Source organism: Dryobates pubescens, chromosome 8 (assembly GCF_014839835.1).
Source record: "Dryobates pubescens isolate bDryPub1 chromosome 8, bDryPub1.pri, whole genome shotgun sequence".
NCBI classification, from domain to species: domain Eukaryota; kingdom Metazoa; phylum Chordata; class Aves; order Piciformes; family Picidae; genus Dryobates; species Dryobates pubescens.
In genome coordinates this window covers 4,434,223-4,460,895 of record NC_071619.1, presented here as the reverse complement: position 1 = coordinate 4,460,895, position 26,673 = coordinate 4,434,223, and the positions used below count along the sequence as shown (strand labels likewise).

Below are 26,673 nucleotides of genomic sequence, written 5' to 3'. Positions count from 1 at the left end.
TCCAAGTTAATGCCCTAGTTCACCATCTCAGCTTCAGTTCAAAAGGTCAGAAAACACTCAGAGAATTCTGAGTTACCCAGAGCAGACAGCATATGCCAGCCTGGTACCTAGAAAAGATGCTCTTCAATGCACATTTGTAAAGAATAGGATCAAGCAACAAAATTACATGTAAATAACACTCCCCCAAACAACAATGTCCCTTCAAGTAACTGCATATGGAGAAATACATACAGGATGTTCTTTATGATGCCTAAAGATACTACTGTAATTTTCTTTTCCTTAGTTCCTTTTACAGTTTTGGGTAATTTTATAGTGCTTGGGTGTGTAATTAACAAGTGTTCTCAATTGAAACACTGTTCTCTAAATGCTTCAAGCACAAAAGCCACGCAGTAATTGCTGAGAGAATAGGAAATTTAACCTGTAACTTTTGGGTCGGTCATGTTTAATATCTTTATCAACTATCTGGTGAGGGGATCAAGTGTACCCTCAGTAAGTTTGCAGTTGGACTTGATGATCTCTGAGGTCTTTGCCAACCTGGTTGATTCTATGATTCTATGATTGATTCTATGATCAAACAGGATGGGAGTGTTGATCTGCTTGAAGATAGGAAGGGTCTACGAAGAGAACTGGATAGGCTGGGTTGATGGGCTGAGGTTAGTTGTAAGAGGTTTTACAAAGCTGAGTGCCAGGTCCTGCACTTGGGTCACAACAACCCCACACAATGCTACAGGCTTGGGGCAGAGTGCCTGGAAAGCTCTCTGGCAGAGAAGGATCTGGGGATGCTGGTTGACAGCTGGTTGAACATGAGCCAGCAGTGGGCTCAGGTGGCCAGAAGGCCAACAGCATCCTGGGCTGTAACATTAATAGTGTGGCCAGCAGGCATGAGGAAGTGATCTTATCCTTGTACTCAGCATTGGTGAGGCCACACCTTGAATATAGTGTTCAGTCTTGGGGCCCTCACTGCAAGAGGGAATTTGAGTTGCTGGAGCATGTCCAGAGAAGGGCAACAAAGCTGCCAAAGGGTCTGGAGCATGAGTCTGGGAAAAGCACTTGAGGAAACTGGGGTTATCTAGCCTGGAGGAGGCTGAGTGGAGACCTCATTGCTACCTGAAAAGAGTTTGTAGAAAGGTGCATGTTGGTCTCTTCTCCCTAGTATCAAGTGACAGAACAAGAGAAAATAGCCTCAAGTTGCACCAGGGAAGGTTTATATTGGACATCAGGAAAAATTTCTTTACTGAAAGAGCAGTCAGGCATTGAAGCAGACTGCCCAGGGAGGTGTTCAGAGAAACACATACACATGGCACTTTGGGAACATGGTTTAATGGCCTTGGTGGTGGTAGGCCAATGATTGGATTTGATGATCTTCAGGTCTTTTCCAACCAAAAGGTTTCTACGATTCTCTATCCAAAGTTACACACTCATTTCTGGATGGTTTCTCCTTTGTTGCTTTTACACTGTTAACAGAGTGCTGTGCCAAACTACTGAAAAACATGAAAGACAAAAATAAAAGAGTGGAAAGACAGAACTGACAAAAATACTCTCTGTTTAAGGGCAGTGCCAGTGCAAGAAATACAGGAAGTATGGTTGGAGTGGTAAGGCAAGAAAAGATGGGAAAAGCCCCATAAATAGTGACAGTACTGAAGGGGGAAAAGTAGTCCTGAAAACTGGAAAAACTGGATAAGACTGAAGAGGCAGCAAATACCAATCTTAGCTTTGCTGCCAGATGAAAATGAGCCAGCACTGCAGACTGGTACTACAGAAGGGCTGTTCCTCCTCTAATACTGTTTGCTTTCAACAGAATGATATTAATGAAGGCTATTCCTCCTCTCAGCTAGACTGCTAAGGTGACCCTTTAACCTCCCATATGGCCTCTTTGAAACACAGAGTGAAGAAGTGGAAGTCACTGTCTGGGTTACTGACCCCTGCCTATGCCACTTCTCACTGTGATAATGTGATAAAACTGTGTTAAAACTAGTTATGTTTTTTGCCCTGGCTGGACTATTTCAGGACTTCATTTTTCATGACAAGTTCTTGTTCCAACACTGCTTTGTTTAATTATCATTGCTCATCTTCCAGTCTCAGGTTGTGTCTTTGGGGAACAGTCATCTACACTCTGAGCCTTCACACTCCTACTCTAAAAAGTCTTGGCCTTACTGCTTTCTCTGCATTTCCTCTTTTCCACCCTGATGAATGGAAAAGATTCCACCCTCATGGAAAAGATTCCCTCAGCTTTCTCCATTTGCTCAATATCCCTCTTGGAACTGTGCATGCAGCACCGACTGAACCTCTGCACTCTTTAAACATACTCTAATCTATACATGGAACCCAAAACATATACTGAAAATGCTATTCTCCCTCCTGTATATGAGGAAAACAATAACAAGTTCCTTGACACTTCAGGAGCCACCAGTAAGACATTGGCAAGACTTCAAAGGCCTTTTCAGTTTTTGCCTCCTCATATGTTCACCTGCATTCTGCAGGTATGATATGCAGTCAGACAGCATTTATTTCCCAACCAATAAAACCTAATCCATCCTCCATGACCTGTACTTTTTATTTACTAGTCCCTTAGTCTAGATGTCAGTAGTTTTTCAGTGTGAGCTCAGGTCCAGCAAAACCAGTGCCCAGTGTGGGCATACAGTGTAATGCCAGGAGCTGATGCCTCTGAAACCCTGGTGATGATGATGCATCGAGAGCAGCGAGTACATACAGGGCCAGAAAACAGCTACACAAACACACTCACTGCTTGATCATGATGTGATATGGTGATGCAGAGTCGCAAGAACTGTGTTTGTAAATCCAGGAGTTACCTTAGAGCTCTCTGCCATTATAGTCAGAGCTGAAATAATTGCTCAACTTCAATCTACTTAATCCATGCATGTTTAATACTTAATCTACTTAAGTGTTTTAATAATGCCTGTGTGCCATTTGACTTTCTTACCCAAAATAGCAAGTAGCAGAGCAGATCTTATTAAAATCCAAGTACCCTGAGAATTAAAACCTTGATCCTATAAGAATGTCATGTTAGTTTGTCATGGCATGTACCTGAATTCAATTACTCAACTTAATCTTTCAACAGTTTTTCCACAGTTTTGCTTTCATGACTGCATATCCTGTGGAGAGTTTCATTCTTCTGCCTCAGGCTGATATTGAACTAAAACTCCACAGGTCTGAAATTCCTGAGGTCATTCATTCTATTTATTTTTTCACCTGTTAGCATGCCAGTTTTCACAGGATCACAGGATGTTAGGGGTTGGAAGGGACCTCTGGAGATCTTTGAGTTCAGTTTCAGCCTGGAGAAGAGGAGACTCAGGGGTGACCTTCTTGCTCTCTAAAACTACCTGAAGGGAGGTTGTAGACAGGCAGAGGTTGGTCTCTTCTTCCAGGCAACCAGCACCAGAACAAGAGGACACAGTCTCAGGCTGCACCAGGGGAGGCTTAGGCTGGAGGTTAGGAGGAAGTTTTACACAGAGAGAGTGATTGCCCATTGGAATGGGCTGACTGAGGAGGTGGTGGAGTCACCGTCACTGGAGGTGTTCAGGAGGAGACTTGATAGGGTGCTTGGTTGCATGGTTTAGTTGATTAGGTGGTGTTGGATGATAGGTTGGACACGATGTCTTGAAGGTCTCTCCCAACCTGGTTTATTCTATTCTATTCCCTGCCAGAGCAGGACCATAGAATCCAGCACAGGTTGCACAGGAATGCATCCAGATGGGTCTTGAATGTCTCCAGAGAAGAAGACTCATTAACCTCTCTGGGGAGCCTGTTCCAGTGCCCTGTGACCCTCCCAGTGAAGAAGTTGCTCCACATGTTGAGGTGGAACCTCCAGTGCTGTAGTTTCTATCCACTACCCCTTGTCCTATGACAGGGTCTCTTATCAATAACTTCATAATAAATTGTCAATATTTTTTCTAGATGGATTTTTATTTTTTAAGACTCTCACCTATGAATTACCAAACTCCAGTGATTTTAAATGTGTAGTTCAAGCATCTGTTCTACAGCTACAATTATTGACTAAACAGTGTCACCATGAGTACTTTTTTTCTTTCTGGCAAGAACAACATCTGTTTGCTCTTGGTGAAGAGAGGGAAAATAAAAGCATAAACATTTTACTTCACCTGCATCATTGCCTTTTGCTCCATTTCATGGTGAGACACTGGCACAGGTTGCCCAGACAGGTGGTGGAAGCCTCATCCCTGGAGGTTTTTAAAGCCTGGATGTGGCTCTCAGCAACCTGATCTAGTGTGAGGTGTCCCTGCCCATAGCAAGGGGATTGGAACTGGATGATCCTTGAGGTCCTTTATCAAAACAATTCTATGATTCTATGCTGCAGTGGACCAAAGATGTTGAAGCTTTTTAATTCATCCATGCATGAAATGTTCCTTACCTCATGTCTTAATTCTACTGCCCATTGTTTAACATGTTGGCATTGCCATTTTCCTTACAAAACCTGTCTGACTCCTAGCTATTAATTCCCAGTTTCCACCAGTCCCCTTTTTTTCTTCCTCTTGTATTCTTCCAGTTTCTTTCACTTTGCCAAACTGCCTGGATGCTTTTAATCTCTTTTCTATTACCTTTTTTTTTCTTTTCCCCAGCACAAAGCTACTCAATCTTCATTAAAAACAATCCAAACAGTGGCCATTTTGTACCCTGTTACAGCTCACCAGGGAAAAAGATAAGAAAGGGGATAAGAGAATGGTGACTAAAATTCTCAGCAAGTAGATAAGTCTAATTCTTTAATAGTGCAATTTTTTTAAAAATCTATTTACTATTGTGAGATTATTATGCTAAAAATGCTGATAATTAAAAACCCTGAGGTTTGGGCTTGTTTCTCCTGAATACACTTTGTGCTTTTGTGGATCTCCAGAGGAAGGGATGTGGTGCATTTGTGTATGACTTAAAAACCCCTTCACTCTTCACAGACATTTTGCAGACTTTCTCATATCTCAAAAACCATCCACTAGTGGCCCATGAATCACAATCTGAACAAAAGTGTTTAGAAGGTGACTTCATGGGCTGTTGTGAAGGACAACTACTCCTCCAGTGTAGGTTTTACACATTAGGATGTCAGTCTGTTCAATATCTTTATTGATGATTTGGATGAGGGCATTGAGTCCATCATCAGTAAATTTGCAGATGACACCAAGCTGGGGGCAGGATTTGATCTGTTAGAGGGTAGGAGAGCTCTGCAGAGGGACCTTGCCAGGCTGGACAGATGGGCAGAGTCCAAGGGCATGAGATTTAACACATCTAAGTGCCAGGTTCTACATATTGGCTGCAACAACCCCATGCAGTGCTACAGACTGGGGTCAGAGTGGCTGGAGAGCAGCCAGGCAGAAAGGGACCCTGGGGGTGCTGGTTGGTAGTAGACTGAAAATGAACCAGCAGTGTGCCCAGGTGAGTAAGAAGGCCAATGGCATCCTGGCCTGCATCAGGAAAAGTGTGGCCAGCAGGAGCAGGGAAGTCATTGTGCCCTGTACTCAGCACTGGTTAGGCCACACCTCAAGTCCTGTGTCCAGTTCTGGGTCCCTCAGTTCAAGAAAGATGTTGAGTTGCTGGACCGTGTCCAGAGGAGGGCAACAAAGCTGGGGAGGGGTTTGGAGCACAGCCCTGTGAGGAGAGGCTGAGGGAGCTGGGGTTGCTTAGCCTGGAGTAGAGGAGGCTCAGAGGAGACCTTATTGCTGTCTACAACTACTTGAAGGGAGGTTGTAGCCAGGTGGGGCTTGGTCTTTTCTCCTGGGCAACCAGCACCAGAACAAGAGGACACAGTCTCAAGCTGCACCAGGGGAGGTTTAGGCTGGATGTTAGGAAGAAGTTCTTCCCAGAAAGAGAGATTGGCCATTGGAATGTGCTGCCCAGGGAGGTGGTGGAGTCACCATCACTGGAGGTGTTCAGGAAGAGACTGGATGAGGCACTTGTTGCCATGGTTTAGTTGATTAGATGGTGTTGGGTGATAGGTTGGACTTGATCTCTGAGGTCTTTTCCAACCTGGTTAATTCTATTCTAGTCTATGAATATTTGTAATTTCATTATGTTGTTTGCCTTTTTTTTTCCTTCTCCCCCCACTTTTCTTTCTAATTGAACAGTAATTTAGAATTACTTAGTTTTGCCTCAGAAGCGCAAATCCTTTCCACTGGGCGTCAGTGAGCTCGGTGTTCAGCAGCCCTCTTGCCAAGATCACACTCTCAAACAAGTTGTTCCAGTTCCTCTTGCTTAGCACTAAGCCTCTGAAAAGCCCAGTGAAAGAATTTTGCCCCATCAAATTGTATGCTTCAAGACATCATTTCTTAACCTCTTTGAAACCTTTTTTGTCACTAAGTTGACATAGATGAATGGAGAAAACTTGCCCACTAAACCATTGTCTCCTACCCACACTACACCTCTCTTAATAACAGAATGAAACTACCACCAAAAAAAGAGAACAATTCTACCCTTTCCATTACTTACCTAACTATATGTTCATTTCTATGTTCTGCCTTCAAAGGAAGAATATCTTAAAGGAAACCACTCATCCCTTTTATTTATAGAACTGAATAGACCAGACCAGGTTGGAAAAGACCTTTGAGACCATTGACCACAACCTCCCCTGTTTCCTAAAATCATTACTTATTAGCTGCCTTTCAGATTTTGGGTCTAAAAGGAAATTATATTAACCTTCATACTACAGCACTCCCAACATGTACAATACATCTCCTGAGCATGAGAGCTATCCACTAAACATAAATAAATGCTACTGACCTCTCTGATTCATTTAGTGAGCCACATTTTCTGTGATTTTCCTGCACTGTCACTAGGTTCTCACCATGGCAATGATGGTTACATCTTGACACATATTCCAGCTAGACAGAGGTGCTCCTTTTGGCTAGCAGTTAAGACTTCTCTGGTTTTGTCTGTCACCAGCTGCTTAAAATAACTCCTGATCCTTTTTCCTCTTACTCACTATCAGACTTCCTCTCTGCTTTCCACTCTCCTCAAGCAGCTAATTTTATTCTCTGCTAACTGCATCAAAGGATACATTAGACTTAGGAACAGGTTTGTATTTCTAAGGAAATCTCATGATTCCTCTTAACTTGGCACTTTGCAACTCCAGCTCACTGCTCAGGTATTCAGCCTTGCTCCTCTGCCCTGTCCCATAAACAACGAGCTATTACCACACAGGGACTGCAGAGGTGATTAGAGAGTGCTCAGAGACACATTCTGCATTCTGACCTATCCCATTTCGCTTGGTTAGGAAGCAACATTATTACAGCCAAGCAATCCAACTTGAAAAAAGGACATAGGTGGATTACATCTGACTCCTATCTGATGTTTGACATACAAGCTTGAAGGACAAATTCTGTGAAATTCCCAATGTCTTATGAGGACAGACTGAGGGAGTTGGGGCTGTTATCCAAGGAGACCTAATTGTGGCCTTCCAGTATCTGAAGGGGGCTACACGAAAGCAGGGGAGGGACTTTTTAGGGTGTTAGGGACTAGGGGGGGAATGGAACAAAAATGGAAATGGGTAGATTCAGATTGGATGTTAGGAAGAAGTTTTTCCCCATGAGGGTGGGGAGACACTGGAACAGCTTGCCCAGGGAGGTGGTGGAAGCCTCATCCCTGGAAGTTTTTAAGGCCAGGCTGGATGGGGCTCTGAGCAACCTGCTGTAGTGTGAGGTGTCCCTGACCATGGAAGGAGGGTTGGAACTAAATGATCATTGAAGCCCTCTCCAACCCTGACAATTCTATGATGCTATAATTCTAAGGCAAGTGTAGAGGAAAGGAATCTGAATAAAGTTAGGGAAGTGAAAAGCACTGGGTAAAAGCAGCACAGGCAGATGTGAAAAGAGACTCATGGAATCATTTATTTTGGAAGATCACCAAGTCATTAGAGGGCACAGTCTCAGGCTGCGTCAGGGGAGGTTTAGGCTGGAGGTTAGGAGGAAGTTTTACACAGAGAGAGTGATTGCCCATTGGAATGGGCTGCCTGAGGAGGTGGTGGGGTCGCCGTCGCTGGGGGTGTTCAGGGCAAGGCTTGACAGGATGCTTGGTTCCATGGTTTAGTTGATTGGGTAGTGTTGGATGATAGGTTGGACACGATGATCTTGAAGGTCTCTTCCAACCTGGTTTATTCTATCCTATTCTATTGACTACATGCTGCCAAAATGTGTCCCAAAAGGCCACATTTATACGTGACACGAACTGAGTTGAATCTGTTTGTGTGCATTCAATACCATGCTGCCATCATGCCAGCTTCAAAATTTAACTGCTGGCTGCAGCAAATTATCATGGGGCTTAACGTCCAGATTGTAAATAAGAGGCTTCCTATTCCAGTTGCTACTTCTGGTTTCAGGATTTGGGGTGTTGACCTTTTCAGCTGTGCTGGCTGCTGCTGGCTGGAGGGGGACACACACACACACCATTTCATCACTGACCTCTGCAGCTGCTTCTGCTTTTTGCTGAGCCTTTCTGCAAACAGTCTAAGGTAGCTGTGCATTGTATCAGCCCATTAAATTTCTAATCTCAACCCAGAGGGGGTTTTTTTATATTACTTTCCCCTCCTATCTGTGCAAGGAAAGAAGGGCTTGTGGGAGCAGGCTGTGTTAACCCAAGACAATACAGCTTCTAAGTAGCTGCAGGGACGCTGGCTTAATTACCATTGAGTACAGTGCTTGACAACCCTTTCAGAGAAGTTTTTCCTGATATCTATCCTAAACCTTCCCCCGTGCAACGTGAGCCCATTTCCTCTCGTTCTGTTGTTTGTTACTTGGGAGATGAGACTGACACCCATCTCACTACAATCTCCTTTCAGGTAGCTGTGGAGAGCAATAAGGTCTCCTCTCAGCCTCATTTTCTCCAGGCTAAGCAATCCCAGTCCACTCAGCCACCTCTCAGAAGACTTGTGCTCTAGACCCTTCTTCAGCTTCACTGCCCCATTTTGGACATACTCCAGCACCTCAGGGTCTCTTCTAGTGACAAGCCCAAGCCAGACATTGTTACAGGTAATCACTGTATTTGTTCCATTACACCTATCTCCACACCTAGCAAAACTCAGGACCTAGTGATCTGATTCATTCTCTCAGCAACCTGCTTGCAGCATTGGCTGTGCAAGAAATGCAGTGATCAGCAGAAGTGGACAGGAAGGGTCACCTGCCTCATCCTGCTGGCAACAGTCCTTCTAATGCAGCCCAGGATGCTACCTGCTGCCTTTGCTGCAAGGGCGTGCTGCTGGCTTAAGGTCAATTGATATTTACCAGGACCTTTAGGTCTCTTTCTGCAAAACTTCTTTCCAGCTGATGGACCTCCAGAGTGCATGGTTTCAAGCTGAACCAGAGGAGGTTCAGGTTAGATGCTACAAAATACTTCACAGAGTGTTGTGGAACATTGGAATGGGCTGCCCAGGGCTGTGCTGGAGTCACCATCCCTGGAGCAGTCCATTTGGACCTGATGCTTAGGGACATGGATTGGTGTTGACCCTTCAGTGCTGGGTCAAAGATTGGACTGGATGAGCTTTGAGGTCTCTTCCAACCAGATATTTTCTGTGATTCTGTGACTGCATTTTCCAGATATGCTTTATTGCTTTTTTTAACCCCTTTCCTTCCTTATTTCTGAAAAGCAGCAGTGAGGTGGAAGAAATGGTCTGGAAATGAGGCACAAAAGAAGGGATTTATTGAATGAGCAGAGCAGACTCTAGGCATCTCCAGGTAAAAGCAGAGTCAGTAGCATAACATCATCTGACTGAACAGCTCCTGCTCCACCACCACCATTCCTGCACCCATCCCAGAGCCAGGGGCAAGAACCTCACCAGCCAAGAAACCACCCAGAGGAGCTCAGCCCCAGTGAGGAGCCCCAGCCAGGACCCATGGATGATATTGGAGAAGTCATCAATTATTGCCCTAACAACCGGGGGGCCACCAGGCCCCCCGGCCTTTGTTGTCACCACCACCATCACCCAGTGTGCACCAGGGGCACTCACCAGAGATGAGAGGAGGATCCTCCAGCCCAGAAGGGCTCAGCTTGGGGCTGCTGCTTTTCCTGGGAGGGATTAAATAGGGGAGTGGGTGGGGAGGGCCAAGTGGCCACAGCTGGGGTGGGAGGAGACTCCAACAGAGCTCAGGTGCTCTGAGTTTGAGGGGAAAAAGGGGGTGGGTGAGGGAGGGACTTGGTGTCAGGTAGAGAAAGGACTGGGGAGAAAGGAAAAAAAACTAGAACTGGGTAGATTCAGACTGGGTGTTAGGAAGAAGTTCTTCCCCATAAGGGTGGTGAGACACTGGCACAGGTTGCTCAGGGAGGTGGTGGAAGCCTCATCCCTGGAGGTTTTGAAGGCCAGGCTGGATGTGGCTCTGAGCAACCTGCTGTAGTGTGATGTTTCCCTGCCCATGGCAGGGGGTTGGAACTGGATGATCTTTGAGGTGCCCTCCAACCCCAACAATTCTATGATTCTAAACTAAACCAATTTTGCAGTTTAGGCTGGATGTTAGGAAGAAATTCTTCTCAGAAAGAGAGATTGGCAATTGCAATTGGCTGCCCAGGGAGGCAGTGGAGTCTCTGTCCCTGGAAGTGTTTAAAATAAGACTGGATGAGGCACTCAGTGCCATGGTTTAGTTGATTAGATGGTGTTTGGTGATAGGTTGGACTTGATGATCTTGAAGGTCTTTTCCAACCTGCTTAATTCTGTGTATCTGTGATTATATATTGACTGCAGTATGAGTTTATTCTTCTCCAAGTGCAGGTCTCTGCATTTCTTTCTGTACTACACTCCTATAAAAACAATAAGTCACTCTAAATGAAATGCTTAACCTGCATATTCCATTTACTTTAGGTGGTTGGAATGTGGATTATTGCATTTTATCTCCTTGGCACAGTAGCAGGTGAGACACTATATCAATATAAACTATTATTAGAAGGTGAATTCGGGTGAAATAATATATAGGAGGTGACTACTAGCCTTTTCCTTTGAACTGAAGCTGTAGGATAGGTTGCAGGTGATGGCAATATTTATTACTGTGCATAGAACTAATGCTAAAAGGCCCTGCTCTGTTCAAATAAATATAAGAGACATCACCTGGGGCTGAAAATTCCTGGAGTCATGTGGCCCCCTTGTATCAAGACAGTGCATGAGCTGGGATTCCATGACAGATGCAGACAAAAGACTGCTCACTAACAGAGTGCTCAGCCCAACACACAGTGTTGAAACATGAACATAAGTGATCAAGAGCCATGTTGGATCCAGAAGAAGTTACTATACTGAAAGAAATGACCCTTTCATTCACAAGACAAGGTTAGTGCCTAGACAGCCTTCATTCTTACAAGCAGAGACACAATGCTCTGGAGTAGGAAGCATCCAGGGGCAATTGTAACAAGCACTTCTTACAAGACTTTATCTCTTTATTTATTTTTTTTTAAAGAAATTGAATGAAATCCTTTAGAAGTCTAAAAAACACTGTCAAAACCTTGTCTGGGCCCTTACTTGGCTTATCCTCAAATTATGTACCTCCTCTTGTGCTACTTGCTTCAGGCAATAGCCATAAAGGAAACAAGAATGAATCTCAATTTCAAAATTAGTTGTAAAATTAAATCCTCAGTTTCCTGCTCTTCAGACTGCTGTTGTCTCAAATACATCATCCACAGTATGACAGAGAAGGGCAACAAAGCTGGTGAGGGGTCTGGAGCACAAGCCCTGTGAGGAGAGGCTTAGGGGAGCTAGGGGTGGTTAGCCTGGAGAAGAGGAGGCTCAGGGGAGACCTTAATGCCTGAAGGGAGGTTGTAGCCAGGTGGGGTTTGGGCTCTTCTCCCAGGCAACCAGCACCAGAACAAGAGGACACAGTCTCAAGCTGTGCCAGGGGAGGTTTAGGCTGGATGTTAGGAAGAAATTCTTTCCAGAAGGAGAGATTGGCCATTGGAATGGGCTGGAGAGGAGAATGGATGAGGCACTTGGTGCCATGGTTTAGTTGATGAGATGGTGTTGGGTGGTAGGTTGGACTTGATGACCTCGAAGGTCTTTTCCAACCTGGTTAATTCTGTGTTCTTTGTAGCCTGACATATAAACAAGGCTTCTTCTTCTTCTCTAGGTAAACAAGTTTGCTACGAAAGGCTTGGCTGTTTTACAGATGACCCACCATGGTCTGGGATACCAGGGAGACTTCTGACAGGTTTGCCTGACTCTCCAGAACATATGAACATCAGCTTCTCTCTCTACACCAGAGAAACAGGAAATAACTCACAGGTGATAATGATTTTTAGCATCAAGAACTGACTAAACCCACAAATGTTTGTTACCTTGTAAAAAAGTCTCTGTCAGTAGTTGTAGGCAAACAAGCCAGAAAAAGAAGGCAGTCTGAAGTTACAGTAATGAAGGTACTTTGGGGTAAAGCATGAAAAAATATGTTATGAACTAACTGTAAGACACAACAGCTTTCCTGTCAGGATGTGGGTTATGGAAGCCTACCTGTTGCATGCATGCATTTAGGTCTCTGAGGAAAGTTGAAGACTTGATCAAATAAACACCCTCCTGAGTACTCAGACCGGACAGCAATGACTGCTGTCCTACAGGGAAGCTAAGCTAGGAAGATATTGTGACATTTAAAAATACAAGTCTGAAGAAGATTGATTTTTATGCAGTTTCCAAAGCCACATTCCATCCTGACATCCGAGTGATTTCACATTCTTACCTGTCTGCACTCTGAAAATTAAGACAGAGCTACTCAGCTTGCATATACCCTGATACACTGAGCAAATCAATGTGGAGCAACCTGCAAGTTCAGGAACTGGGACCACATCACTCCAGCCTATGAAACCACTAAATTCCTTTCAGGCTCTCAAACCTAGTGTCCCCTGAGCTACACAGGATTCTTCTGGCATGAGCTATGATGCCATTACTGCCATTGCTTACATCATTGCTTACAGCAATCCCAGGTGCCATGCTGAGAATTCAGCTCAGGCTCTCTAAGAACATGTGATACCTGTAACAAACTTTGGTGATCTGCAGAGCAGGGACATGTGCGAGCACAAGAAACATTCAGCAGCAGGTTACTCAGCACTTCTGTTCTTGACAAAATAAGGCAAAGTACATCTTGTACTAATTCCCAGCTAGTAAACGTTAATGTATCTATGACTTAGGGCACACCTCATCCACACCCAAAATCCCTGAGCTCACACCACAGACCCTGTGTTTGTTTGAAAACCACACAGACAGTCAGATATCATTATCAGGGCAAAAGGAAAATATATAACTAAGCAGCTTGCAGCAATGTGTGAAAAATCAGCCTCACCCCTCTTGCACATGATTCCTGCATGAAACTCTGCCTTTCTGAAACACCTCATGACAAAATCAGGCATAGAAACATCACCTATCTGGAAACAAAACCAAAACCAAACAAAACACAACAATAAACCAAAAAACCCAACCCAAACAAAAACTCCCAAACAAACAAAACCCTTCTGTTGCTTTGGCACAGAGCAGCACATTGAAACCAAAGGTCAGATGAGCAAAAGGGCAAACTGAAGCAGGACATGTAGAGCTGGTGGGCTGCTCTCTGGAGGAACTCATCCAACTCAGGTCAACAGGAGTCATGCAACCCTGAATCCCTTTTTGATTGCCTCCTATTCCACACAATGGTGTTCTTCCTGCATTAAGCACAGTAGATAGCAGCAGAAGAAACCACATGGGGAGAACTGCTTTGAAACCCATAGTGGAATTTCAAAAGGTGAGGTACAGGGGGGTTTTGAGTTCCAAAAACCATAGAATCACAGAATTGTTAGGGCTGGAAGGGACCTCAAGGATCATCTAGTTCCAAACCCCTTGCTATGGGCAGGGACACCTCACACTACAGCAGGTTGCCCAGAGTCACATCCAGCCTGGCCTTAAAAACCTCCAGGGATGAGGCTGCTACCACCTCACTGGGCAACCTGTGCCAGTGTCTTACCACCCTCATGGGGAAGAATTTCTTCCTAACATCCAATCTGAATTTACCCAATTCTGTTTTTTTCCCCATTCCCCCTAGTCCTATCATTACCTGACACTCTAAAAGTCCCTCCCCAGCCTTCTTGTAGGCCCCCTTAAGATACTGGAGGGCCACAATAAAGTCTCCTCAGAGCCCTCTCCAGACTGAACAGCTCCAACTCTCTCAGTCTGTCCTCATAGCAGGGGTGCTCTAGCCCTCTGATCATCCTCTTGGCCCTTCTCTGGACATGTTGCAGCACCTCCAGATCCTTCCTGTAATAGGGGCTCCAGAACTGGACACAGTGCTCGAGGTGGGGTCTCACCAAAGCAGAGCAGAGAGGGAGAATCACCTCCCTCAACCTGCTGGCTGTGCTTCCCTTGCTGCAGCCCAGGATGTGATTGGCTTTCTGGGCTGCAAGTGCTCACTGCTAGCTCCTGTTGAGCTTCTCATGCACCAGCACCCCCAAGTCCTTTTCTTCAGGGCTGCTCTTAATCCAGGCCCTGCCCAGCCTATATTGTTGCTTGGGATTGCCCCAACCCAGATGCAGGACCTTGCATTCGGTCTTGTTGAACCTCATGAGCTTGTCAAGGTCCCTCTCAGACTTTGTCCATTCAAAGTAGTCCCTTGAGTCCTACAGAAGGATTGACTAGGTGACTTACAGAAATGTTTGAAGGTCTTAATAACTGAAAGTATTTCTTTGTTTCCACACACAGGTGATCTCAGCGATAAACTCCTCAACCATCCAAAAATCACATTTTTCCTCACGGAGAAATACCTCTTTCATCATTCATGGATTTGGCAGCACTGGGAAAAAAGGCTGGGTGGTAGAAATGTGCCTGGTATGAGAGTGTCCTCTGATTTCCATCAGCAGTTGTAACTACAATCTGTCAGTATCATTTAGGCACTTTGCAAGTTGCTAGGCAATAGCAGATACCAAAAGCCAAACTATTATCACTCTGGAAGATGCAGCAGAGCCAAGGATTCTTGGTCATCTCTGACATTATGCTTCTCTAGAGACCTTCCATCTCCAAACTCTTCATATCAGATCAAACCAATGAAATGAACACAGATGTCCCCAGAATAGTGTTGGATTCAACAGTTCACTGCTTCTTCCACTGGGGGCAGCTGAACTGGTTTTCAGTCAAAAGACCTTCCTGAGTTAAAAAGCTCAAGTTTCAGTCTACAAATACTGTTCTGGTTCACTGCTACTCAGATTTCAATTCTGAAATGTGGAAGCTGCCAGAAAACCAGCAGAGTGCACTGTGTCAGTGACAGCCTTGGCTCTGATAGATAAGGAAAAGCTGCACTGATTTCTGCCTCTTCCATGCTAGCAGGAAAAAGGGCAAGCTAGGAAAAGACCACTACTGAATACTAATTAACAGATCTGCAGCATTATTTTTGTTCCTAAACCTATGAAAACTTTTAATCTAGAATATTACAACTCCATATCATTGTTCTGTTGAAAAGAAGGGCAGTTCTATCTGCTTCTCCACTCTACACACTCAGGCTGCCTACAGAGTCCAGGGTTCAATGCACTATCACTTCAGTTTTCTGTTTTCCTTGTCACTCACCTTCAGCTGTTTATCATGGATTAACTTTTGTCAGTTCTTTTGAAGAACACTCCTTTTTCTCTCTCAAGTCTTAAGTGAACCTTAGCCACAGCAAGCTACAACTGCAGACTTTAATACTTAATTCTTCCAGTGGAAAAATCACTGATCTCTCCAAGCCTGTGACCAATGTATTAGCTTTCTTTACTGAAATAGACATTTCTTCTGTACTCCAAACCTTTCCAGTCTGATGTGACTCCCTCAGTTTTATGGGCACTTGGTCAGTAAGTCTACTTCCTATGATATTTAGTGAAGCTACCAACAGCCCTCAAAGAAAGTCACATAGAAACTACTGGGCCCCTCAGTTTAGGAAAGATGTTGACTTGCTGGAAGGTGTCCAGAGAAGGGCAACAAAGCTGGGGAGGGGACTGGAGCACAGCCCTGTGAGGAGAGGCTGAGGGAGTTGGGGTTGCTGAACCTGGAGAAGAGGAGGCTCAGGGGAGAGCTTATTGCTCTCTACAACTACCTGAAGGGAGGGTGTAGAAAGGGAGGGGCTGGTCTCTTCTCCCAGGCAACCAGTACCAGAACAAGAGGACACAGTCTCAAGCTGCCCCAAGGGAGGTTCAGGCTGCATGTTAGGAAGAAATTCTTCATAGAAAGAGTGATTGCCCATTGGAAGGGGCTGCCTGGGGAGGTGGTGGAGTCACCATCACTGGAGGTGTTTAGGAGGAGACTTGATGGGGTGCTTGGTGCCATGGTTTAGTTGATTAGATGGAGTTAGGTGATGGGTTGGACACGATGATCTCGAAGGTCTCTTGCATCCTGGTCTGGTCTGGTCTATTCTATTCTAATCTATTCTATTCTATTCTATTCTACTCTGCAATTGTGTGGCAAGTCCTAGACTGAGAAATGTGAGGTGATGATTGCTGAAAGCATGTGCCAGGAGGAAAGGCAATGGCTTTAAGCTTGAGGATGGCAGATTTAGACTGGATATTAAGAAGAAATTCTTTACAGTGAGTGTGGTGAGACACTGGAATGGGCTGCCCAGAGCATTTGTGGAGTCTCCTTCTCAGGAGACATTCAAAATCTGCCTAGACCCATTCCTGTGTCACCTAGTCTTGGTGACCCTGCTCTGGGAGGGGAATTGGACTAGATGATTTTTGAGGTCCCTTCCAACCCCTAATATTCTGTGACTTAAGTATTTAAGTGCAGTACAGGCTACAGTGAAGAGTCCTATTTAGTAAAGAATGAGAAAATCCATGATGTTACCTTTTAATGTTTATTCTGATGTAAGTTAAATCCCTGATTGCTGTTTCCTTAAATCCTTTGCTTTGTGTGTTCCCCCATCAGCTGTTACTGGAAGTGGAAAACATCAACTGCATTGCTGTCGACTGGAAAGAAGGTGCAAAAGGCACCTACGTGAGCGCCGTGAACAACCTCCGTGTGATTGGGGCTGAGGTTGCTTATTTCATCAACACTTTACAGGTAAAGGACACAGCTTTACCACCTACAACCCTTAAGTACATCTAGTGGGGTTATGCTGCTGCTGCTTTGATTTTGAACCTTGTCCAGTGCTTCGGGAAGAGCTGTACAATGCGGGAAGTTGAGATCCGGGTAATTGTACTAATTAGCAACTCCGCGAGGATTTCTCACCGCCACAGAGGACGCAAACTAAGGGAATGTGGTTCAAGAGAGGTGCAAATTAGTGAAGTACCAGTAGGTGGCAACATTTCCATGCGATGAGGCAGGCAAGGGAGAGGCAGCAAGGCTCACCGGTTCAGTGCTTACCAGTCTTGCTAGCACTACGTTCGTGTGCTAGAAGTAAACTAGCTTAGCATCACTGAAACGAGCAGGAGCTGGCTCACTTGATAATGCCGTTTGCTGCCCACAGGCATGATAAACTGCCCAGTTGCCTTCTAGTTGTGAACTTCATGCAAATGCCTGCATCTACATGTGCAGCGCAGAACTGCTCTGTTGAAAAGTTCAAAGGTATCAGCATTTCCCATTGGCTTCAGAAAGACTCAGGACACAAAAATCAGAACCCTGTCTGGCTATAGACTTGATCCTGATCAGGAGTTGTTAGTCAAAGTGCTGCAAGGGGTAGTTCAGAGCCCACAAGTCAAAGTGGGCTCCCAACTTTGTAAGCACCTGAGTATCAGAGAACACTTCCCCAGAATCTGCTGGGTTACAACCTACTGTTTCCACTTAGGAAACTTACACATTTGCTTCTGTAACTTTCTTTTGGGAGTTCCAACCCCAGGCCACTTGAAGATGGGTTCATTTGCATATTTAGTATCTATCATTGCACTGTTTGCAGTCTAGGTCTCTCTTTTTCTTAAAATAATAATAATCATTTTAAAAGGCAGAAATAATTCTTAGACTTTCTTCTCCCCCCCTCCCAATTTATGAATTCCCAGACTCTGACTTTAGGAAAGGTTATGCCACATTGTGAACGGAAGTACTGCAGTAAAATGTGTTCAGAGGAATTTGTTGTCTAACACGAACTAACAACAACCCAACAGTAAAGGTAGACAGACAAATGCTGCAGGGTTTTTTTGGTACATGCATGACAAAGTCAAACTCAGTGCAAAGCCTACAAGCAATTAGTAAGCAACCCTTGTTATCTTTGGTCACTACAAATCCCTGGATGAAACACGAGCCCTACATGCAGCCTAGATACTGATTCATCTCTGTTTCCACCTTGAACACACATAAGATCTCTGCAGCGCAAGTCTTGTACATGGAGTACTTGGCGAAGAGAATACAGAATACACCAGGTTGGAAAAGGCCTTTGAGATCATCAAGTCCAACCTATCACCCAACACCATCTAATCAACTAAACCATGGCACAAAGTGCCTCATCCAGGCTCTTTTTTAAAGAGAATGAATGTCACCCCACCTAAGCTTACCAGTGAAAACACTGAGTGCTATGACCACATATTCTAAGCAGGGGCATGAAAAATAGATGTGATCAAAAAGGGCACCTCAATAGAGTAAATAAAGGAAAACAGATCTTGCTGATGGAAGATGAAATTAGGAATTGATCCAAATAATAAAGAAGTTTTCTATTTCATTACCAATGATAACTGAATATGGTAACCATATGCCAACACTGCTCCAGTGAATCCATCATCACTAGGCATTTAAAACTCTAGACTGGATCATTTTCTAGCAAGTCTTAGTGTAACTAAACAATAACAAAATCAAGGAACCCACACCCTATTTGCTATGCAGGAAGTCAGTCTAGATGTTCCCAAAGGCCCATAAGGTAAGACAACTTCTCTGCTTGCTATTTAAAGCCTGTGTTCTTGTCTCCCACCTTATCAATTAGAAACTTTTCAAGTACTCCCCTTCACAAGTCCATTTAATTGGCCACAGTCTGGGAGCACATACTGCAGGGGAAGCAGGAAGAAGGATCAGAAGCATCAGAAGGATCACAGGTAGGCTGTTCACCAAGGTGCAGAGTTAACAGAATGTATTTATCAAGGAAGGAAACTTCCCACACATTGGTCTGTGAACTGGAATTCAATTATTTGCAATGCTGGGGAGCAGACAAACTTTATACTAGATTAGGTCACAAACTCCTTAGTGAAAGACAAATATATTAACATTGCTATCATTCCTTGGGTTACACCAAGCCCTTAACAAAGACATAGCAACATACCAATAATCCTGTTTTTTCCTAGTCTTAAAGATAGTGGCCTTCCAGTAGCTGAAGGGAGCCTACAAGAAAGCTGGGGAGGGACTTTTTAGGGTGTCAGGGAGTGATAGGACTGGGGGGAATGGAAAAAAAATAGAAGTGGGTAGATTCCTATTGAATGTTAGGAAGAAGTTCTTCCCCATGAGGGTGGTGAGACACTGGAGCAGGTTGCCCAGGGAGGTGGTGGAAGCCTCATCCCTGGAGGTTTTGAAGGCCAGGCTGGATGTGGCTGTGAGCAACCTGCTGTAGTGTGAGGTGTCCCTGGCCATGGCAGGGGGGTTGGATCTGGATGATCCTTGAGGTCTCTTCCAACCCTAACAATTCTTTGATTCCCAGGCCACTAATAAGCTCACAGGTAATAAAATGCCTCCTTCATAGTAATACAATGCCATGATATACTCTGCTGGGAAATAACTTCCTTCTGTCAGAAGTTTGCAGAAAAGGTTCACAAAACCATATTGTTGGACTTTTTATGTTCTTTTTCCAGTTTGCTTTAAAATTCATATTGTTATTACCCCACAACCCTCATGCTATACTGAATATCTGATGTTTTGACACATGCAACACTTCTCTCCTTCACCCTACTAATAAATGTGGTGGGTTTTTTTTAGGCTTGGACCCTGCTGGGCCCTATTTTGAAGGTTTTCCTCCTGAGGTGAGGCTGGATCCTTCAGATGCAGAGTTTGTTGATATTATCCACACTAATGCTGCTCACTTTCCTGCTGCAGGTAAGGGTTCATCAGCAGGTAAGTATCTGGAGACATAGGCCTGGCACTCAGACACTGACATAATTTGTATCTCAGGGCTTGGAATGTACAACACCACTGGTCACCTGGACTTTTACCCCAATGGAGGAACTGTGATGCCTGGATGCACTGATTTAATTCCAGAGATGAAACAAAGTGATTTTGAAGCTATTATTGCAGGTAACCATACATTGCCAACATGCAGCAGTGCTTTAGTTTTGTTCAGTTCTGAAATGTGGACTGTGAAAGCAACTGTCCTTTGGGGAGAAAATGGCATTTTTGCCTCTTAACTCGTAAATGAGGAAAGCAAGAAACAAAGACCGGATCAGAACAGTGCTCCCCAGGGAGGACTGCATGGAAAGGAGGTATAATACAGGCCTAAGCTTTGCTTCTGTTGTTTGAAACTGGACCTGCAGAATACAAAAAGGCAGGGATCAGGGAGTCTGCAAGCCCAACAACTCAACAACCCCACCAGGAAGTTTTCCAGGCTGAGACAGGGCAGTGCCATGACCAATGACACCATCACCTTTACTTTCTTGCAGATGCTGCAAAGAGCATCTCACACCTTTAAGGCATGAATTAGGTGAAAACACTCAGTGTTTTCAGGAGCTGTGCATGCTCCTCTCCACCTGAGACTTCTCTCCCTTCACAGGCTTAGGAGAGTTTGACAGAAGGCTAGTGGATTCTTCTTGCTCTATTAAGTCCTTTAAATTTCAATTAACATAATCTAGTGACATCTTTTATGTACATATACCCACACACACATGCACAGAGCTGTCTTCCTAAAAGGGGCAGACCAATGCATCTCAGTTGAAATCTTGGGGAAACTGGCACACAAAAAAGCCAGGGCACTTTATAGAATCATACAATCAACAAGGTTGGAAAAGACCTCAGAGATCATCAATTCCAACCTATTACCCAACACCTCATGACAACTAAACCACAGCTCCAAGTGCCACGTCCAATCCTTTGTTGAACACCTCCAGGGACGGGGATTCCACCACCTCCCTAGGCAGCACATTCCAATGGCCAACAACTCTTTCTGTGAAGAACTTTCTCCTCGCCTCGAGCCTAAACTTCCCCTGAGCCTCCTCTTCTCCAGGCTAAGCAACCCCAGCTCCCTCAGCATCTCCTCACAGGGCTGTGCTCCAGACCTCTCCCCAGCCTCATTGCCCTTCTCTGGACACGTTCCAGCATCTCAATGTCCTTCCTAAACTGAGGAGCCCAGAACTGGACACAGTACTCAAGGTGTGACCTAACCAGTACTGAGTACAGGGGCAGAATGTCTTCCCTGCTCCTGCTGGCCGCACTATTCCTGATCCAGGCCAGGATGCCATTGGCCTTCTTGGCCACCTGGGCACACTGCTGGCTCATGTTCAGCCAGCTGTCAACCACTACCCCCAGGTCCCTTTCTGCCTGGCTGCTCTCCAGCCACTCTGTCTCCAGTAGTAACTTCTACTGCAACTAGAAATGTGTAAATTCAGAGGAAAAGTGCTTACAAGACCACACTGCTGTTGTGTGCCTTTGTTTCCATGGTGAGGCAAGTGCAACCCTCGTACAGTAGACCAGGAGGTTACTTCATGGATGCTCTTCAATTTTGTCCCAACAGATGTTACAGTCTTTGGGGGGTGTCATCACTCACGCAGCCATGAGTTTTATTTTGAAAGTATCCTCTATCCCACCGGATACCTTGGATATGCCTGTGAAACATATGACTCCTTTCAGTCAGTAAGTATATTGGCCCAGGAATGGGTGAGCTGTAAAGAAAAGAAACCCATCTGTGCAGAGAGCACTTGGATGCCAGTGGCTGTGCTCTCATGGTGTGGTTTGCTTTCAGGAGCCATGCAGTGTAGCACAGAGGTTCCATCAGCTACTCTGTTCTGAAAAATGAATCCTGAAGCACAGATGAGATCACAGTACCACAGTATCACAGTATCAGTATCACAGTATCACAGAGATTGGACGTGGCACTTGGTGCCATGGTCTAGTCGTGAGGTCTATCGAGACAGGTTGCACTTGGTCATCCTTGGGGTCTCTTCCAACCTTAGTTATACTGTGATACTGTGATACATTAGAGGCTGGAAGGGACTTCCAGAGATCATTTGATCTAACCCCCCTGGCCAAAGCAGGATCACCTAGGGTAGTTGCACAAAAATGCATCCAGACAGGTTTTGAATGTGTCCACAGAAGGAGATTCCATGACCTCTCTGGGCATCCTGTTCCAGTGCATCATTGCCCTTGCTGTAAAGAAGTTTCTCCTCATGTTGAGGTGAAATCTCCTATGTTCAAGCTCGAACCTATTGTTTCTTGTCTTATTACCACTCACCACTGAAAGAAATTGGTCCCCTCCACTTGACACCCACCCCTCTATAGACATTGATCAGATCCCCTCTCAGTCTTCTCAAGACTAAAAAGCCCCAGGTTTCTCAGCCTCTATTCAGAGGTTTCTCAGTCTCTCTTCATATCATCAAATAGGAAGGAAAAAAAATAAGTCTCCTAAAGTTCTCACCCTAAACCTTTATGCAAATAGCACTTAGGCTAGCTGTATCTACCTTACTAATTCCTGCCTGGAAGAGATATTTGGAGCCCCCGAAATCATTGACTCTTCTCTAATTTACATTGAGCATTGATGACAGCACCTAAACAAATGCACTGATGAATTATGTTCCACTCTTTTCCCCCTCATATTGTGTTGCAAAGTGGGTGTAGGCAAGTTCCCTTCCACTGGGAGAGTAAAATTAGCTTATGCTTTTGTCCTTGATGGTAGCTGGAAAACATTTGAACTGGGGAGTTTTAGACTGTTATCCATACAGGTATTAAACCTGCTCATTCCACACTCACTTGGTATGTGTGGGTACAGAAGTTACCTGAAACAAGGTAGGATGGTGGCAGGATGTGAGAGCAGGCAGCACTGCCACAGCTTTGCACGATCAGAACAGCATCTAAAGCTTTGATTTTATCAGAGCTGGAATGAAAACAAATACTCCTCATTAACTGATGCTCTTATTTTCCCTAGGGAGACTGCTTCCCTTGTCCCCAGGAGGGATGTCCAATGATGGGCCACTATGCAGACAGATTCCCAGATAAACTGAAGAGGGTAAACCAAAAGTACTTTTTAAATACAGCAGCAGACCCACCTTTTGCTAGTAAGTGGAGGAAGGATTTATTTTGTTAATGGTTGATGATATTTGAAAAGTAATTACCTTGATGTGCCTTACAGACATGCAGCTCTGTTGCCTTCATAAGCAGGTGCTAACATCTCTGACAAAAACGCTGCATTAGTTATCACAATTCAGGATCACTAAAGCTTTCATTTGCTAGCACAGAGGAATTCATGCTAGGAAAAAAAAAGAGAAGTTTCCAGTGTACTAGGACTCTTAGAGCTCTCATGTCAATGGCATTCTAGCTTTATTTTGCTTATCTTTATGCAGCCTGGAGACAACAAGTATTTATCAGACTGTCTGGTGTAAAGAAAATGAGGGGAGACATAAACCTAGTTTTCCATGACACAGAGGGGAACACAAAAGAATATGAAGTTGCCAGGTAAGGCAAATCAATATTTTCCTATAGCATTTAATGCCTGCTAACTTTAATCATAGAATTGTTAGGGTTGGAAGGGACCTCAAAATCATCTAGTTGCAACCCCCCTGCCATGGGCAGGGACACACTGTCCACACAGTAAGTATTTGCACTGCTTACATCTATATTGCAGACCTTCTACTAAACATCAGATACACACACAAAACCAAGAAAAAGTTATGCCACAAGTTAGACCTCCTTCCAAAAGGAACTTTCTTTCCAGGAATTATATGGCTTTACAATAAATTAGGAATACAATTTGACTGAGTTGATCTTAAAACCAAACCCAAACCCAAACTAAAGCCCAAAACAGAAACAGAAAACCAAACCAACCAACCAACCAAAAATAAAACCCCAAGCCCCACACTTTACACCTCTGGAATGCACATACCTTTCACACTAGCATGGCATCATACCTGTCAGGATACTCACTCCTCTGCTGACAGGGCTTTGCTTTGCCAGTGACTTGCTATGTGATCTTACACAACTCAACCTTGTGTTTAAACTTATCAAATGAGCAAGGTGGATACCTTCTTCCTCCCTCCCTAGGAAATGTCAAAACCCATCATTACTCTGTAAATGGCACATTTATATGGTCTGGGCAGTAAGTTTCGTTCACAGCTCATATTATCTCCCACTGGCCACCAAAGTAGCAGCTCTCACTGTCTTCTGGACCTGCTCTGAGACAAGGGCTTCCATGAATTCTCCCACCATCCTCTTTGCATGTGCAGACCAAAGCCCCACAGAAGTTCCCAGCTCATCTCTAATATCCTCCCTGAAAACCTCACCTGGAGCTCTCCCTGTGGTGATACCTGTAAAACTCAGCACACTTGGGCACTGGAGGCAGTTATAGCCTCACCTTTAGCATCTCCCAGTGGTCTCCTGACATATGGACACTTAAAATTTTTCATATTGTTTTTCATCCTCTTCTTGTTCAGACCATGACAACCCAGATTCTTGGTCCAGTATCTTACTCTGTTACAAAGGACAGCAAATTCCTGTTGTAACAAAGGGGAAAACTCAAATCTTGTGGAGAGTGCAGTTCAGTTCAACACTCTCGAAACCATTAAACTCAGAATTGTTGTCTTCATTCTATTTGCAGTGGAGTCCTCTCTCAAGATGAAGTTTATACCAAATACCTTGATGTCGAAATTAATCCAAATAATACTAAAAAAATTGAATTCCTCTGGAACAAAACCATATTTACTCTGCTCTGGGCAAGACTGGGAGCAGAAACAGTCGATATAATTTATGGAGAAGATGGACACAGGTAAGTAGGTCAAAGGAACAGAAAAAGTGCAAAAACTCTGGGAGAAAAGGCTTGAAAAATGGCCTTGGTAAACTGGACACATGGCTTACAATCAACAATGTGAATTTCAGTAATGTCAAGGACAAGATATTACACATTGACCAGAAAAATCAAATGTTTGAGCAGAAACCAGAGAATAATTGTCTAGAAAGGGAAAAGCAGTGAATGATTTGGAATATACACTGGTTTGCCACAGCAAAACACAGTCTCAAGCAGTGCCAGGGGAGGTTTAGGCTGGATATTAGGAAGAAATTCTTCCCAGAAAGAGAGATTGGCCATTGGAATGGGCTGCCCAGGGTGGTGATGGAGTCACCATCACTGGAGGTGTTTAAGAAGAGACTGGATGGGGGACTTGGTGCCATGGTTTAGTTGATTAGACGGTGTTGGGTGATAGGTTGGACTTGATGATCTCAAAGGTCTTTTCCAACCTGATTATTTCTACTCTATTCTATTCTTACAAAGAACATAAAGTATGTCTTTATGTATTAGCAGGCCTATTGGATAGAAGATCTAGAGAGTAATTATTCTAATCAAAAGAAGCAGGGCCAGCAGGCTGAGAGAGATGATTCAGCCACTGTGCTCTGGTGAGACATCACTTGGAGCGCTGTGTCCAGCTGTGGCACCTCCAACACAAGAGAAATGCAAGCCTGCTGGAGTGGGTCCAGAGCAGTGCCACAAAGATGATCAGAGGGCTGGAGCACCTCTCCTGTAAGCTGAAAGAATTGGGGCTGTTCATTACAGAGAAGAGAAGACTTTGGGGAGACCATATAACTCCATTTCAATATCTGAAGGGGAGCTACAGGAGGGCTAGGGAAGGACTGTTCAGAAGGGCTTGGAATGATAGGGCAATGCTCTTAAACTGGAGCAGGGTAGTGACTTGGTATAGTCCTGGGCAGCCTGATGTAGTTGGAGGTGTCTCTGCTCACTGCAAGGGGCTGGACAAAATGACCTTTGAGGGTCACTTCCAACCTGATGTAATATGTGAATCTGTTATTTGCATAACTGGGACCAGACTGTAACCAGAAGCAGGGACATTTTACAGCTTGGAGAACATACTTCAGGAACAATGCACAGAGACTGAAGAGTGGAAAAGCAGCAAGTAAGATTTAGAAAATGATGTGTGTGGAGGTGGTTAAGAAAATGTGTTTCTCAGCAAAGACAAGCCTGGAGAAGTGTCCCAGTCAACTGTATTCACTGGGTTTAAGTCAAGGTTTCCTTGAGGCATTTTACAACAGAATAATTATTGGTTTGTAGGCTGCCATTGCCACAGATTATTTAGAAGAGCTGATGAATTTGCTTTCAATGTGAGCTCATTAAAAAAAGCCACAAACCTTTGATTGGGGTTAAGCATCTAGCCCAAATAAAGAGAGCTCAACAAGACACCTGTCTGATGTTTTCATCTAGAACTCTATCTGTGAATCCTGAGATGAATTTTGTTCATTTAGTAAAAGCCAGGTTTTTACAGCTGATCCCCAAAACAAGGAAATTCACCTTCTTACTCTTAATGTGCAGATGCAAATATTGTGCAGAGCAGTTTCTTACGAAGGCTTACGTGGGTTTATTGATCAGACTAACAAGTCTCAAGGTGACAGAAAAGCTTACGTGGGTTTGTGGGCCAAACTAACAAGCCTCAAGGTGACAGCTGACAATCTTTCATCTTTCTTTGTAGGAAAATAGATAAATAAATCTTGATTTAAGGTGTTGGGGTTTGCTTCTTTTTTTCTTCCTAGGTCAACATTTTGTGGCCATGGAACTGTGACATATGGAGTTCCTCAGTTGCTCTCACCTTGCTAGAGGTGACCTAGGAGAGCTGTTCTGTATACAACAGCTGAGCAAACCATCAGTCCTGTGCATGAGTACACAAGGCTAT

The 26,673-nt window shown here is 44.4% G+C and overlaps 1 protein-coding gene across 1 annotated transcript; it reads left to right on the top strand.

Annotated features, from left to right (window-relative positions):
- The first annotated feature begins 579 nt into the window (after positions 1–579).
- LOC104304852 (pancreatic lipase-related protein 2) lies at positions 580–26,673 on the top strand. The gene is made up of 14 exons (XM_009905630.2): positions 580–653; positions 8,807–8,981; positions 10,802–10,850; positions 12,051–12,205; positions 14,636–14,761; positions 16,820–16,954; positions 18,801–18,909; positions 19,781–19,897; positions 19,973–20,095; positions 21,525–21,643; positions 22,932–23,061; positions 23,347–23,458; positions 24,597–24,764; positions 26,534–26,673. The coding sequence occupies exons 1-14, from the start codon at positions 580–582 to the stop codon at positions 26,595–26,597; spliced, it is 1,656 nt and encodes a 551-aa protein (XP_009903932.2). The 3' UTR covers positions 26,598–26,673.

Excerpts from the sequence above, each read along its gene's own strand:
- LOC104304852 (XM_009905630.2), top strand. The coding sequence starts at position 580 with ATGGGAGTGTTGATCTGCTTGAAGATAGGAAGGGTCTACGAAGAGAAC. Across the intron at positions 654-8,806 it reads GGCTGGGTTGATGGGCTGAG|AATAAGGTCTCCTCTCAGCC; the intron begins GTTAGTTGTAAG and ends GCTGTGGAGAGC. Across the intron at positions 14,762-16,819 it reads GGGTGGTAGAAATGTGCCTG|CTGTTACTGGAAGTGGAAAA; the intron begins GTATGAGAGTGT and ends TTCCCCCATCAG.